This window comes from Lepisosteus platostomus, chromosome 2 (assembly GCF_059453375.1).
Source record: "Lepisosteus platostomus isolate fLepPlt1 chromosome 2, fLepPlt1.hap1, whole genome shotgun sequence".
Lineage (NCBI taxonomy): Eukaryota > Metazoa > Chordata > Actinopteri > Semionotiformes > Lepisosteidae > Lepisosteus > Lepisosteus platostomus.
This window is the reverse complement of record NC_142612.1, coordinates 76,626,859-76,641,074: the sequence shown is the minus strand read 5'-3', so window position 1 is coordinate 76,641,074 and position 14,216 is coordinate 76,626,859. Positions and strand designations below refer to the sequence as shown.

The 14,216-nt window shown below is 38.9% G+C and overlaps 1 protein-coding gene, 1 long non-coding RNA gene and 1 pseudogene across 3 annotated transcripts; 1 reads left to right on the top strand and 2 right to left on the bottom strand.

Annotated features, from left to right (window-relative positions):
- Positions 1-125: 125 nt before the first annotated feature.
- On the bottom strand, positions 126-2,285 carry LOC148677166 (extracellular calcium-sensing receptor pseudogene; annotated as a pseudogene).
- A 1,825-nt stretch (positions 2,286-4,110) lies between these two features.
- LOC148677164 (uncharacterized) lies at positions 4,111-14,211 on the top strand. 2 transcript variants are annotated; one of them, XR_015929995.1, is made up of 5 exons: positions 4,142-4,213; positions 4,574-4,655; positions 8,138-8,212; positions 8,758-8,869; positions 12,173-14,211. It is a non-coding gene; the product is annotated as an uncharacterized LOC148677164 (long non-coding RNA). The 2 variants fall into 2 exon arrangements; XR_015929994.1 differs by lacking the exon at positions 4,574-4,655 and having other exon boundaries at positions 4,111-4,213.
- On the bottom strand, positions 6,553-11,293 carry LOC148677165 (extracellular calcium-sensing receptor-like). Its single transcript, XM_088619130.1, has 6 exons — positions 11,079-11,293; positions 10,371-10,662; positions 9,195-10,010; positions 8,654-8,881; positions 8,343-8,466; positions 6,553-7,463 (listed from the first exon to the last, which is right to left on the bottom strand). Exons 1-6 carry the CDS (start codon positions 11,291-11,293, stop codon positions 6,553-6,555), a joined length of 2,586 nt encoding a protein of 861 aa, XP_088475256.1.
- Positions 14,212-14,216: the final 5 nt, after the last annotated feature.

The window sequence follows — 14,216 nt, the reverse complement described above, 5'->3', positions numbered from 1 at the left end:
GTGAGCGCAGCACTTCCAGGACCTGCTTCCTCACTGGCCTGTTCCCTGCAGTGGGATTCCAGAGCTTATCGGCCCTCATTCTCTCTCCACAGCTGCCTGAAGGTGGCAGCCAGCTGCAGGAGGTCTCACTCCTGGCTCCTCTCCTGCTGCTCCTGTAGCTCACAGCTGGGCGTGGAGGACTGAAGCCCCTGAGGACTGTGCTCTCCTGGAGTCAGAGCACCACAGCTCATCGCTGCTTCATCACAGCCTCTCCGTTCAGTTTCTCTCCTCTCCATGAGCTCCCGGGCTGCCTCACCTCTCAATTCAATGACACGCAGCAATTAAAGAGCACAGGTCCCTGAGCTGTTACACTCAAAACAATTATACTCACACTAACAAGCTGCGCAACTGCAAAACAGAAAAATATTGCAGTGAGTCTCATAGAAAGGTTCTATTTTTAAAACTTTTCACCTGATATTTTAATGTATGCATAGTTGTCTTAACTCCGTAAGGTCACAGGTCTCTGACCTAACGCTTCTTTCAAATTAGTTAAGGCAGTGACAATATCAGTGTAATAAGAGATGCAACTACAAGCCCTAGACAGAAAGATCACTTTGTAGTGAATCTGTGAGGGGGGGTTCAGGTGAGGTGTCCCTGGGAGGCTTCTGTAAGGTGATGCCATTCCAGCGCTTGAGAAGAATTAGGCGTGGTCACTCGGTGAAACTGGGATTGATGGACCTCGCTTGAATACACCTGTCCAGAGACAGCTGGTTTAGCCCAGAGTTAGCAGGGGGGGGTTGGCTCTTGGAAAAGAAGTGATTGTTGAAGAGAGTGTGAGAGAGATGTGAGAAGGAATGAAACTATTATTATTCTTTAGAGGTCGGGAATTAATTCAGCCTGTTGTATAGTTGGAGGAAAGGTTTCTATGAAAGATTTTAACAATAGAACTCAGGTTTTTGTTTTGGTTACTTTCACTAGAGAAAAGAATTTAATCAAAAAACAAACACTGTGATGAAACTTGAAATAAGTTTAAATAAGATCAAGCCATTTGACCACTTATTTAAAGGGATTTTAAATCATTACTTTTATTATATATATAATTAATTTTACTTAAGTGATCATTTTCATTTAATGTTTCTTTAGCAGCAAAAGTTTAATGTGCCGTCTTCATTTTGAATGGCAAATTTTTAAATGCTTTTTGTCAAGAAATGTCATTTTAGTGATGAGAGTTTAAAAAGCAAATAAGATCAGTAGCCAAGCAGAATCATTATGTTATCCATATGAAAGTTTCTTTTTTTTACTTATCATAAACCACTTTGAAGTTACATTAAATGTGTAAAGCACAGACCACATTAACAAAGATGGGTATATTCCTGAAAATAAGTTGTTGGAAATCTGGAATCTAAATCCAATATTAGCAATGACATTGCATACAGTAAAATTTACAAAATATTTTAAAGTGAAATTAAAAGATGAAAGTAAAATGAGCCTCTATTTGCATAAGTTTAATGACCCATTGTTAATATTGCAAATATCAGTTGGCATACTAACTTAGATCAGGGTAAGGTGGTTCTCTTGCTCAATTCACTTTTCAGAATGGAATAAAAAATTCTAACAGCGCTTTACCTGAACTCTGCAAATACAAAAACTTCCTTCATTTCTTAGTAGCTGCTCTGTACAGTAACAATATAGAACCTAAAGTTATGTACTTATCACTTTAGGCCTGCTCTTCCCATAAGAGCTTTCTTGGTATTTTTCTCTGTATGAAGCAGAATAATGTAACATTTTGGAGCAAATATCGCAATGAGGAGACCAAAGCTTGAAGCCAAGATGGCAAAAATCTCCACAGTGTCCGAGTATTTCCCAGGAGAGCTGACATAAGCTGGTATGAAAGCGATCCAAACTGCACAGAAGATGAGCATGCTGAAAGTGATGAACTTGGCTTCATTGAAGTTATCAGGCAGGTTCCTTGCAAGGAAAGCCATCAGAAAGCAGACACTGGCTAGCAAGCCTATGTACCCCAGCAGGAAACTAAATCCAGTTATTGAGCCAACATTACACTGAAAAATGATTTTTAAAGTTTTGATACTGTGTATTTTTAAAAGGCACAGGGGATGCTGTATTCACAGCCATATGATACAGATCAGAGCCTGGATGACTGTAAAGACAAAAACAGTGCCTCTCTGTTGTGCAGCACCAAACCACTTCATGACATTATTGTCTGGCAGTGTGGCTCTGAAGGCCATGATGACAACAATGGTTTTCACAAGAATGCAAGATATGCACAAAACAAAACTGATTCCAAACACAACATGTTGAGGAATTTACTAATTTCTTCATTGTACTTATCTCAAAATCTGCATTTTGAGCTGAGTTCCAAGCATCTAATGTGGGATAGGTCTGAAAGTCTTTCAAAAGTCTAGAAAAGTGATAATTAATTGTATTTACTGTACTAAATATTAAGCAGTTTCAGCTTTAAGAAACATGTGGTACTCTTCACATTAATAGCTCAGATGAATTTAATTTTAGAATGATGCTATTTAGCTATTTACTTCTTAAAAAAGGAATGGCGTACATTAAGAATTTTTTTTTTGCCCCTATTTCCCTGATCTGGGATTCGTGACCTTAATGTTTCTGCAATGCTGCCTAAAAGGAGAAACTATTTTTGCCCAAATTCCTTTTTAACTGACTAGAAGCTTGGCCTGCTCGAGCAATGTCTTTGTGGACATTGTAATGGGGATCCCCTCCACCATCACCAATGTGCAGCCCCACCTGGATGATGTGACAGCAGCCATAGTGCACCAGTACTTGTACCAGTACCAGCATGCTCACCACACACCAGCTCTCAGTGGGGAGGAGAACAGAGTGATGAAGCCAGTTCAGAGATGGGGATTATTAGGAGGCCATGATTGGTAAAGGCCAGGGGGAAATTTGGCCAGGACTCCGGGGTAACACTCCTACTCTTGTCAACAAACACCCTGGGATTTCTAATGACCACAGAGAGTCAGGACCTTGGTTTTATGCCACATCCGAAGGACGGTGCCTTTTTAGAGTATAGTGCCCCCATCACTATACTGTGGTATTAGGACCCACACAGACCGCAGGGTGAGTGCCCCCTGCTGGCCCCATTAACACCACTTCCAGCAGCACCCAGGTTTTTCCCAGGAGGTATCCCATCCAGGTACTGACCAGGCTCACACCTGCTGAGCTTCAGTGGGTTGCCAGTTGTGAGCTGCAGGGTATTATAGCTGAGATATTATAGACTATGTAGCTTTCGTGGACTCAAGCCAGAATCTGCAATGGCTTGGTCCATGATCGTGTCAAATCACAGACGCTATGCAGGGCTGAAGCAGGTCCCAGAGAAGATAAAGAAAAACACCTACACAAAAAATCAGACTGGAACAGAAACAAGCTGTGGGTGGGTTGGTGGGCAACTCTATTCCTTCAAGACTTGACATTTCAAACCTAATTCATAAGCCAACTGGTGCAAGAGGGCAGGACTTCAGAGATTTAAGGCTCTGGATAAGGACAAGGATAAAGAACTAAAAGAGCTTAGACATTTTTTTTTCTGGAAGCACTGTCTTTTAGAAGGTCCAGCCTATCCACAGTGTGGAAATTGTAACTTCCCATGTATGTCTTTCTGTTTTCAAAGATCAGTTTTTCAAGTTGTGTCCCCGTCTCACAGCTGAAAAAGCTTGTAGGCCTCGCCCCATGTGTCCACTATCTTGTATAAAAAGCTGAAAAAATATAAAACAAATACAGAAATATTTGTGAAAACAGGCTCTGGAATGATACTGCTCACATACAGTACCAAGAAAATTGATTTAAAATATTTGATAAAATAAAAAGGTGTAAAAGCTGTTGCGATTACTATGGAAAGCCTCTAAGCACTACTATTATCTTTTGTTGCTGTGTTAGGCAGTGAAGAAATAACTAAATTAGCTTCCAGGGCTGAACTGATCAACGCTGATATGAATCTGATTGTCAATCACCGGCTATATCAATAACCCACAGCTACAACCTAGCCAGAGCTTCTCGGAGGAAGTCCTTCCACCAGCGCTGTGAATGGTTGAGAGCACAATGAAAGACAGCAATTTAAACCAATCAGACCCCATTTTTCACGGCGGTCAGTTTAAAAAAAATAGCCAAGAGCTTTCAGTTTCCTCCCAGCCTGGAGATAAGTAACTTTAGTCATGTGTGGGTATGTTTGGGTTCGGTACCCGCGTCGTACACGGTAGAACCATGAGATTTTATGTATTTGGCGAGATTTTGCTTTTGCTGCGTTATTGATGAATTATCGACGGAGTTTGGGAGTTTTCTGAAGAGTGTCTTGTGATAAAAACTGTTTTTGAAATCGATAGCTTTGCTGTATTTTGGTTTGAAAAAAGGTTCTGCAAAGCTCCCGTTGTCTTGTTTCGTTTGATGTAAGGCTTGTCGTGAAATTTGTTTTTTTTTTACGTTTTGCTGGTTAAACGTTATGAAATGTGCTGTGTGAGATTTTTGCTGTATCATCGGTTTGTGATGATGCTTCTCTTAAAAAGCTTTATATTGGTGATTTTTCTTTCTGTTCTGTTAACATAATTTGATTTACAAGATATCAGACAACACAAGACTGTGTGCGCCAGGAACCGCCGGCAGTTCTGCCAATCACTATTTAAAAGCCCAATTTTCAAAAGGTCAGATATTACATAACATCTTTAGAAGTCTGTATCCTCCCTGCTCCTTCCCCTGGGCTGTAAGATTAACAGCTGAGGTTTGGTGATTTGCTTAGTGGTTCGGGTTGTGATAAACCACACTTATTCTGAACACCTGACACTGGTGTTATCATAGTGATTGCTGGTTGATTCATGTGGAAAAGACACATTATTCACACAGGAGGTGCTTATGAAGTGAGATGGCTTATTAATGTGGTGGCTCTGTGGCTCAGGATCTGCGCCTGTGGCTGGAAGGTTGCTGGTTCATATCCCGCGGCCGGTAGAGGAATCCTAATCCATTGGGCCCCTGAGCAAGGCCCTTAACCCCAACTGCTCCGGGGGCGCTGTATAAATGGCTGACCCTGTGCCCTGACCCCCAGCTTCTCTCCCTGTCTGTGTGTCTCGTGGAGAGCCAGTTGGGGTATGTGATAAGACTATGGCTTTATTGGCCATATACAATTTCAAGAAATTGTATATGGCCAATAAAGTGATCTTATTTTAAAACAATGGCGTTGTGAGAAAATGATTAACTTGGGAGCAAATTAATCTGGTGCACATGCAAAATTAATGCACTCCAAAACATGCTCACAGTCGGCAATAACAGCACTCTGTCATGTGAATGTGTCCTGTACTTCATTACTCCTCAGTATGTTTGAGAACACAACAGTTTACAAGCATTGTGCAGAAACCATACATTTAAGAAATTCATACAAAGCACTGAAATCATGTTTTAGCAAATGACCCCTTTATTTAGGTTGCAATCTATATAATGATTATATTTATATCGCACTATAATAACATGTACTCTTTTACAAGACAGGCAGGCATATAACTTGATAAAATCCACTGAGCAACAACAGCTACCCATCAGTTAAAAGTGTGAGAAATTAACAAAGTATCAGTAAAATGAAGAGCACTGGTTTTATGGAACAGATATGACAAAGGTAAATTAACTTATGTTATTAACCATTGTTACCAACAAAGTGGATCGACAGGGTCTGGTCAAAGTAGCGTTATGTAGTCAGAGTGAGCTCAAACACTGGAAGTGCAGTTCTGCAAGACCGCTCAGGCAGTTAAGACTTGTGCTCTCCCATTGATGGACTGAGTTTGGCTGCAACATCTTTGTAAGATCAGAGATTTCTGGCTGTGAAAATCCCGGAAGGGGAATGTACAGTATGCAGAGAGTTTTGCTTCCTTTTCACCAATGGGACAAATTCATTATTCTTGAGATAAGAAACTTATACTGGTTTCTTTCTGTAATGTTCAATAACGTTTAGTTTTGTAATAACACTTGGCATTCAACAAGGTAGGCACCTCAACATCTTTGTCCAGTCAGTTCCCTCAGTAAGGGGCTTATATAGTGTTTAAGCACTACACAAAGTCAGTTCAGTTTATCATAGTCATGAATGTTCAATGAACCCCCATGATGCTAAAAACATAAATAATTTTCCAAAATGTTTTTGCTTTATTTTTCTAAAAATATACACATAAATATAATGATTTCATGTTCAATAAACCTTCAGAGACATTTGCCTTCAATTCTTTGTTCTTTTTAAATACAATAAAAAAAGCAAAACTTGCCTCTTCTTCAGTCTATACCTGGAGACTGGCATTGCAGACTATTGATTTCAGAACTGTCAACACAACAAGAACAAATGCCATTTCATGCTCAAGATCAAATTGTTTGGCTGGTGTTGATATGAGGTAAAGTTTCAGAATAAGAAATAGATTGGTCAGTAAACTAAAAACGTGTGTCTAGGAAATGTATCTCTACTGCTCGTAAATACTCACTTTACAGAGCAAAGAATGACAAATCACAACGGCTGATCTCGGATCTGTAAATGATTTATGCTGAGCTCAGCAGCACAGAAAAGTACCTTCACTTCTTAGTAGCTGCTCTCCCCATGAGGGTTTTCTTGGTATTTTTCTCGGGACGAAGCACAATAATGTAGCATTTTGGTGCAAATATCGCAATGAGGAGACCAAAGCTTGAAGCTAAAATGGCAAAAATCTCCACAGTGTCCGAGTATTTCCCAGGAGAGCTGACATACGTTGGTATGAAAGCGATCCAAACTGCACAGAAGATGAGCATGCTGAAAGTGATGAACTTGGCTTCATTGAAGTTGTCAGGCAGGTTCCTTGCAAGGAAAGCCAGCAGAAAGCAGACACTGGCTAGCAAGCCTATGTACCCCAGAAGACAAATAAACCCAGTTACTGATCCAATGTTACACTCAAAAATTACTTTTGAGTTTTGATACTGTGTGTTTTTAAAAGGCACAGGTGGTGCTGTACTCAGCCATATAGTACAGATCACAGCTTGGATGACAGTACAGACAAAAACAGTGCCTCTCTGCTGAGCAGCACCAAACCACTTCATAACATTATTGTCTGGCAGTGTGGCTCTGAAGGCCATGATGACAACAATGGTTTTCACAAGAATGCAAGATATGCACAAAACAAAACTGATCCCAAACACAACATGTCTCAGCATACAGGTGAGGTGTAGTGGCTGACCAATAAACAGCAATGAGCAGAGGAAGCAGAGTATTAGAGAAAGCAGCAGCAGGAAGCTCAGTTCAGAATTGTTGGCTTTTACTATTGGGGTGTTCCTGTAGTAAATAAACACAGCTAAAACCGCAGTTGAAAAAAATGCCCCAAATACTGAGACTGTTGTCAAAGAGATTCCCAAAGTCTCTTCGTATGAAAGGAACTCGACTTTCTTCAGCACACACTGATCTCTGCTTGGGTTTGACCAATATTCTGGGGGGCATTTAAAACATTCAATTGAATCTGTAAGAAAAAGATCCAGTTATCTCATTATTAAATATAGAGATTGTTTAGTATGTACATAATACAAAATAAAGTGTGAAAAAATGGTTCAGTTAGGCTATGGAAAAATGTTTGCTATCATTTTTAAATTTATAAACATTTTGATTTATGTTACATATATCCCATATTTACACCACCTATAGGAAGAGTATCTATATATAGTGTTTACAAAGAGAATACTGTATATCTGTTCACAGAAAACCAGTAGACTCAGTGATGGGTAAAAAGAAGCCTGTTGATCTGCAAGCCTTAATTCATTTATTGGTATTTTATTTTATGGCTGCTGTGCTAGAGTTCAAGTGCTCCCATGATAGATATACAGTATATAAAAACAACAATTAAAAATGACTGACAGTACTATCAAAATCCCAGGAGGAAAGTTCAGGAAAAGGCAGAGAAAAAGGCCAACACATTTCAGTAAAAGCTTTCTTTGTGTGTTTACACACTATATTCTAAAAAAAGACCACATTTGGATTCAGCTCATAACTCTGAGATATAGGAGCCTGTCTCTTAAGATCTGATCAAAGAAAAAACTACAAAGTAACAAAAGTAGATAAAATCTGTAATATTTTACATTATTAATAGATAAGAAAACACTATTTTAAATAGTGTGAATATTTCCACTCAATCTGCAGTTTTTCTGGGATGTGAAGACGGACAAGAAGGAATTTTCTATACTTGGAACTGTCCACAAATCAACAAAAGTTATGGTATGTGGATCTCATACATACTGCAACTTGGTGTTTGATAAAATTAATATTTCTTGTCTCTAGCAGCAGAGAATATAAACTTCAGTTCATATTTAAATATTAGTTTGTTAAATTAATACTATTTTCCCACCTGTGTGGTTGCTGATCTCTCCCTCTGCACAAGGCACACAGTCGAAACAGCAGAGGGGCTCCCCTTTCCTGGTTGCCTTCCTGGTGCCAGGCTGACAGCTTTCACTGCACACAGACCTGGGGGGCTGGGGAAGAACAATGTTTGCATCATCCATCTTTTTAAGATTCACACACTTGTCCATGTTACAAGATATTTCAAGAGAGACAAAGAATGAGATCCACATTTGAACAAGTAAGTCAATGCACTGACAAAACATAATTGATTAATTGAATTGTGTGAGTAAAAAAAAATAACCACACTGATTGACTTACAGTATTAGATTCAAAGTTCCAGAAGATTTTGTCCTCATTCAGAGTGAGCTGTTGTCCAGCAGGAGCTGATTCATCATACAGACCAACTGTTACTATTTTCACAGACCCATCATCGGCCCTCTGCCAGTTCATCACATCATAGATTGCAAGAGCATCTCCGTTCTCATCGAAGGACACCCTGTCTCCATAGTGAGTCGTGAAGTTCACTCTCGCCAGGTACTGCAGCAGCTGAGAGAAATATAAACAAATAATTTTGTTATTAAATGAATGAGTTAATCACAAAATAGTTCAGTGGGTTTCTGCAGCACTTACCTGATTAAAAATCGTCCTCACTGGTAATGAGCTAATTTTTCGCAATTAAAAAATGTGTAATGCAACTAATTAAAAAAACATTAATAAATGTTAGACTGGAATATATTATATTTATGTTTGTATGTCTGTATGTATTTGATTGTTTGATTGTAAGTAATTAAGACACATCACAAACATACCTTTTCTTGCTGTTTTTCACAATTGTCTGTTATAACATACAGTATCTCACCTGCCAGGGCTGCACAGTTGTGATGTCTGCACAGGAGTTATTCTGAAAGGGCCCTTTTCCAGGCTCACAGGACATCAGGTTGTCCAGGGAGTGTGCCAAGGCGTACACTGCTTTATACACGTTGTAGGATCCCCTCATTTCTGAAACATCACTATAAGCAGTTTTGGTTTTTTCAATGTCTTCTGAACCTCTGCAAATTTTTGAAAAATTGTGATTGCTTCCCTTCTCTTGGAATTTGCAATCAAACATCGTTTCCCATAACAGTTTGATTAAATTGTTCCTGGGGTCAAACACAGGGCGAATCTGAAGGAGATATTTTTCCAGCCCTGGGACTTCTCCTCTGCGTATCGCAATTCCTATAGTCCCACCTAAATAGGGCAGTAACTCCTTAGTGTGGAAGACAGGAGAGGCAGTCCAGGCTTCACTAGCAATCCACTGCCTACCTCTGATTTTTTGCTGAACAATTTCTTCAGCCAAAGGAATCATATAGGCTCCTGTTGGAAATACAGCAATAACTTTGGCCGTTGACTCTCTGATGGTTTTCACGATCTTAAGAATCTCAGCCGTGTTGTTGATGAGAGGAAGTATTTCTGTGAAAGCTATGCAGCCAAATCTATTAACCTCCTCTGTAAAGATCTTCAAAGCATACAGCCCATAGTCATCATTGCTCACAATTACACCAATCCAAGTCCACCCATAATGCCTGAATATCTGAACCATGGCTTTGACCTGGAACGTATCACTGGGAATAGTCCTGAAGAAAGAGGGGAACTCCTTTCTGTTGCTTAGACATGAGCAGGTGGCATAATAACTGACCTGCAAATGAAGGAACAAAAGTATTGTTTAAGAAGAGTTGAAATCAATTTCAGATACACAGTTCATGAATTGTGACATACAGACAGATCTATTGTGATTTCAGCATCATCCTGTACTAACTAAAGTACATGAAGGATATACTGTAGCAGTACAAATAAAAAATTAAAACAAATAAAATGTTACAGTTATGGTATGAACAAGTATAATAAGAACAGTGAACTGAAATGAAACTATTTCATAGTATACACATACATATTCATACATGCAAATTAGCACGTAAGTAAGAACATACTGTATTAGTACTGAGTAATATTTCATAGGGTAACCAGAACTACTATCCTGATCTTTGCTTTACTGTACCATTGGAACTTGGAAGAGGCCCAGTGTTCTTGATATGGCGATAGAATGTGTTGATGCAGGATCTCCAACAATGGCTAAGACAGGGGGAGTCCCTGTACAGCTGTAGTCAGTGACAGACTCATCCTCTCCGCTGATCAGAGCTGTTGCTGCCCGATGAGCCATCTCTAAATTCTGACAATTGCTATACAGCCTGTATCCCAGTGTGATGTTGGGGAGAAGAGCAGGGTCTCTGTTTATTTCCTCAATGGCAAAAGCCATGGTCTGTGCATACTGAAATCCTGCAATATCAAATCTGGTAACAGACACAATTACTGAAATAAAACTATGCACATGTTCTGCTTTCATGGTCTTAAAGTATCTACAAGATCTTCGTATAATTAAGATTTTACTTTGAAAATAAAAAACATAAATGTGGCCTTTAAATAAAAAACACTTAGAAACAATAATGCCGAATGAAATATTATAGTTATGTGATCAATCAGATTAATTGCTCCATATGTATTGGAACTGTTGTTAGGTTTATGTTTAAAATAGCATGACTATCACTAATAGCATGATAATACCATGACTAAATTCTGAGCTAAATTCTCTCAAAAGAAGATAATATAATGTATCTGTGTCATGAAAAGCCTAGGCAATGCATTATTTCATTCAGTTGTACTTTCTCCCTGACTTGTCATTAAGAAGCAGCACAATATATTCACTCACCGCTCACAGCTCAATGGCTCAGGCTTAGCAGTAAAAGACAGTTCAGGATACACTGTTTTAAAGTGGCTTTCAAATATCCCACCCAAAATGATATCCCCTTCTTTATACAGCCCATACAAGTCAAATTCTTCTCTGAGTCTGCATGTGCGCATGGCTTCAGTGTCTGTTAGCCCAGCTAAGCCCAAAGATACAACAACAAGCAGACTGAACTGCATTGTTTCAGAACTAAAAAATGTGCCGTGTTACGATGACCAAAATCACAGCTATATAGACAATGTCTGACTCTCTGGGGGAACGTGTATGACATCACATCCCTGTTTCAGAACTGTGTATCTAAAGGAAAACACAATACGCCACCAAGTAATTTGTGTACCCACCTGCTCATTGGCCACAGTGAAAATTTTGTAGGACAGCACTCTCTATTACTGTATGAAACAGTTTGTAAAACAAACCACAAAATTGTCAGCTACATTCTCTCTTGCCCAGTAGTTTGGGTGTTGTTAATGCTTTTTTTCATTAAACTTCTTGTAGTTTGTATTTTACCATTTAAAATACAGAGATAATTGAATAAAGTACTGTATTTAATTGAAACTGTTGGTATATATAATTTAGGCTTTTCAAATAACTGCAAACTTTTTAAAAATAAGGTTTTTATTTTAAATTCAAAACATCTGTGGAAAAAGTCAATTAAAGAAAAATTGTATAGTGAGGGGTACAATAATTGGCTATAATAACTTTTACATATATTACTTATTTGCTAAAAGCTAGCTTTTCAGTTTATAGGACATAGAGGACAAGATTTAGTTTTTATGGAAACAAAAGACAAATGGTAAAAAGTGGGTTTTTGAATGAAGAGAAGAAAGGAGGGGGCCCCTAGTGGAGATGGGGAACAGCTGTAACACAGACTTGTTCACACAGTAAAGAAGGGGTGTCCTGAGTAACAGAGTGGGGACCCTCAGTTAAGAGGCAGTGTTTCCTCCTGGCTCTGCAGCAGGCAAGCTGGTGAGCACAGCACTTCCAGGACCTGCTTCCTCACTGGCCTGTTCCCTGCAGTGGGATTCCAGAGCTTATCGGCCCTCATTCTCTCTCCACAGCTGCCTGAAGGTGGCAGCCAGCTGCAGGAGGTCTCACTCCTGGCTCCTCTCCTGCTGCTCCTGTAGCTCACAGCTGGGCATGGAGGACTGAAGACCCTGAGGACTGTGCTCTCCTGGAGTCAGAGCACCACAGCTCATCACTGCTTCATCACAGCCTCTCCGTTCAGTTTCTCTCCTCTCCATGAGCTCCCGGGCTGCCTCACCTCTCAAGTCAATGACACGCAGCAATTAAAGAGCACAGGTCCCTGAGCTGTTACACTCAAAACAATTATACTCACACTAACAGGATGCGCAACTGCAAAACAGAAAAATATTGCAGTGAGTCTCATAGAAAGGTTCTATTTTAAAAACTTTTCACCTGATATTTTAATGTATGCACAGTTGTCTTAACTCCGTAAGGTAACAAGTATCTGACCTAACGCTTCATTCAAAATAGTTAAGGCAGTGACAATATCAGTGTAATAAGAGATGCAACTGCAAGCCCTAGACAGAAAGATCACTTTGTAGTGAGTCTGTGAGGGGGGTTCAGGTGAGGTGTCCCTGGGAGGCTTCTGTAAGGTGATGCCATTCCAGCGCTTGAGAAGAATTAGGCGTGGTCACTCGGTGAAACTGAGATTGATGGACCTCGCTTGAATACACCTGTCCAGAGACAGCTGGTTTAGCCCAGAGTTAGCGGAGGGGGGTTGGCTCTTGGAAAAGAAGTGATTGTTGAAGAGAGTGTGAGAGAGATGTGAGAAGGAATGAAACTATTATTATTCTTTAGAGGTTGGGAATTAATTCAGCCTGTTGTATAGTTGGAGGAAAGGTTTCTATGAAAGATTTTAACAATAGGACTCAGGTTTTTGTTTTGGTTATTTTGGCTAGAGAAAATAATTTTATCAGAAAACAAACTTTGTGATGAAACTTGAAATAAATTTAAATAAGATCAAGCTATTTTTTCTACTTATTTAAAGGGTTTTTAAATAATTAATTTTATTATATACAGTATATAATTAATTTTACTTAAGTGATCATTTTCATTTATTGTTTGTTCTTTTGCAACACAAGTTTAATGTGTAGTCTTCAATTTTTAAATGCCTTTTGTCAAGAAATGTCATTTTAGTGATGAGACTTTAAAAAGCAAATAAGATCAGTAGCCAAGCAGAATCACTATGTGTTATCCATATTAAAGTTTCCTTTTTATACTTATCATAAACCACTTTGCAGTTACTTTAAATGTGTAAAGCACAGACCACATTAACAAAGATGGGTATATTCCTGAAAATAAATTGTTGGAAATCTGGAATCTAAATTCAGTATTAATAATGACATTGCATACAGTAAATTTTACAAAATATTTTAGGAGGAGACAAGTGGAAATTATGGGGGAGTGCATTTAAAAGCAAGATTAGGAGGCACTTTACCCAAAGGGCTTCAACAAGCTTTTTCAACAATATACCCAGCTATGTTGTTGAAGCCAAAACTTTGGTTTTATTCAAGAAACAGATGAATGACACCCTTCAAACAATAAGCTAATAACTAACTAAGAGGCTAGACAGGCATAATGGTTGTGATATTTATTTACAAATGTATATCTTGTGAGATACAGTTCTAATATTAATGACTGGGCTCCAAGGCTTCATACAGTTTTAACCATTTATCCTGATGCCAGCAATACCTCATACCTCAGTAGTGTGAAGCCCTCTGTCATGGTTCAACACGAGTATGTGTCTCAGACTTAAAGTCATTGCTCCACATGGCTCAGATGTTATATATTTTTGGAATGCCAACAATCTATAGCTTGGGCTTTATCTAACCAGTTCATCCAGTTTTGAGTCACGGGGAGGGGTGGAGATCCATACAGTAGGAACCATTTTAAACGTATGGGATTTCTGAAAACTTTATTTTCATGCACATTGTAAAAGACATAGTATACACACATACAGTATGTCCACCTTGTTAATACGTACACCATTATAAAGCACTTTTGTGATGGGACAGACACAGTCTTTGATGTTTTCAGTTTTTTTTTTTTACAAAACAATAAACTACAAAAAACAGTTTT

Bases quoted from the DNA above. Each gene is read 5' to 3' on its own strand.
- LOC148677165 (XM_088619130.1), bottom strand. From the start codon at position 11,293: ATGCAGTTCAGTCTGCTTGTTGTTGTATCTTTGGGCTTAGCTGGGCTA. The intron at 10,663-11,078 runs GTGAGTGAATAT...GTCTGTTACCAG, and splicing joins GAGCCATTGAGCTGTGAGCG to ATTTGATATTGCAGGATTTC. The intron at 7,464-8,342 runs GTGGGAAAATAG...TTTTTCTTACAG, and splicing joins AGAGATCAGCAACCACACAG to ATTCAATTGAATGTTTTAAA.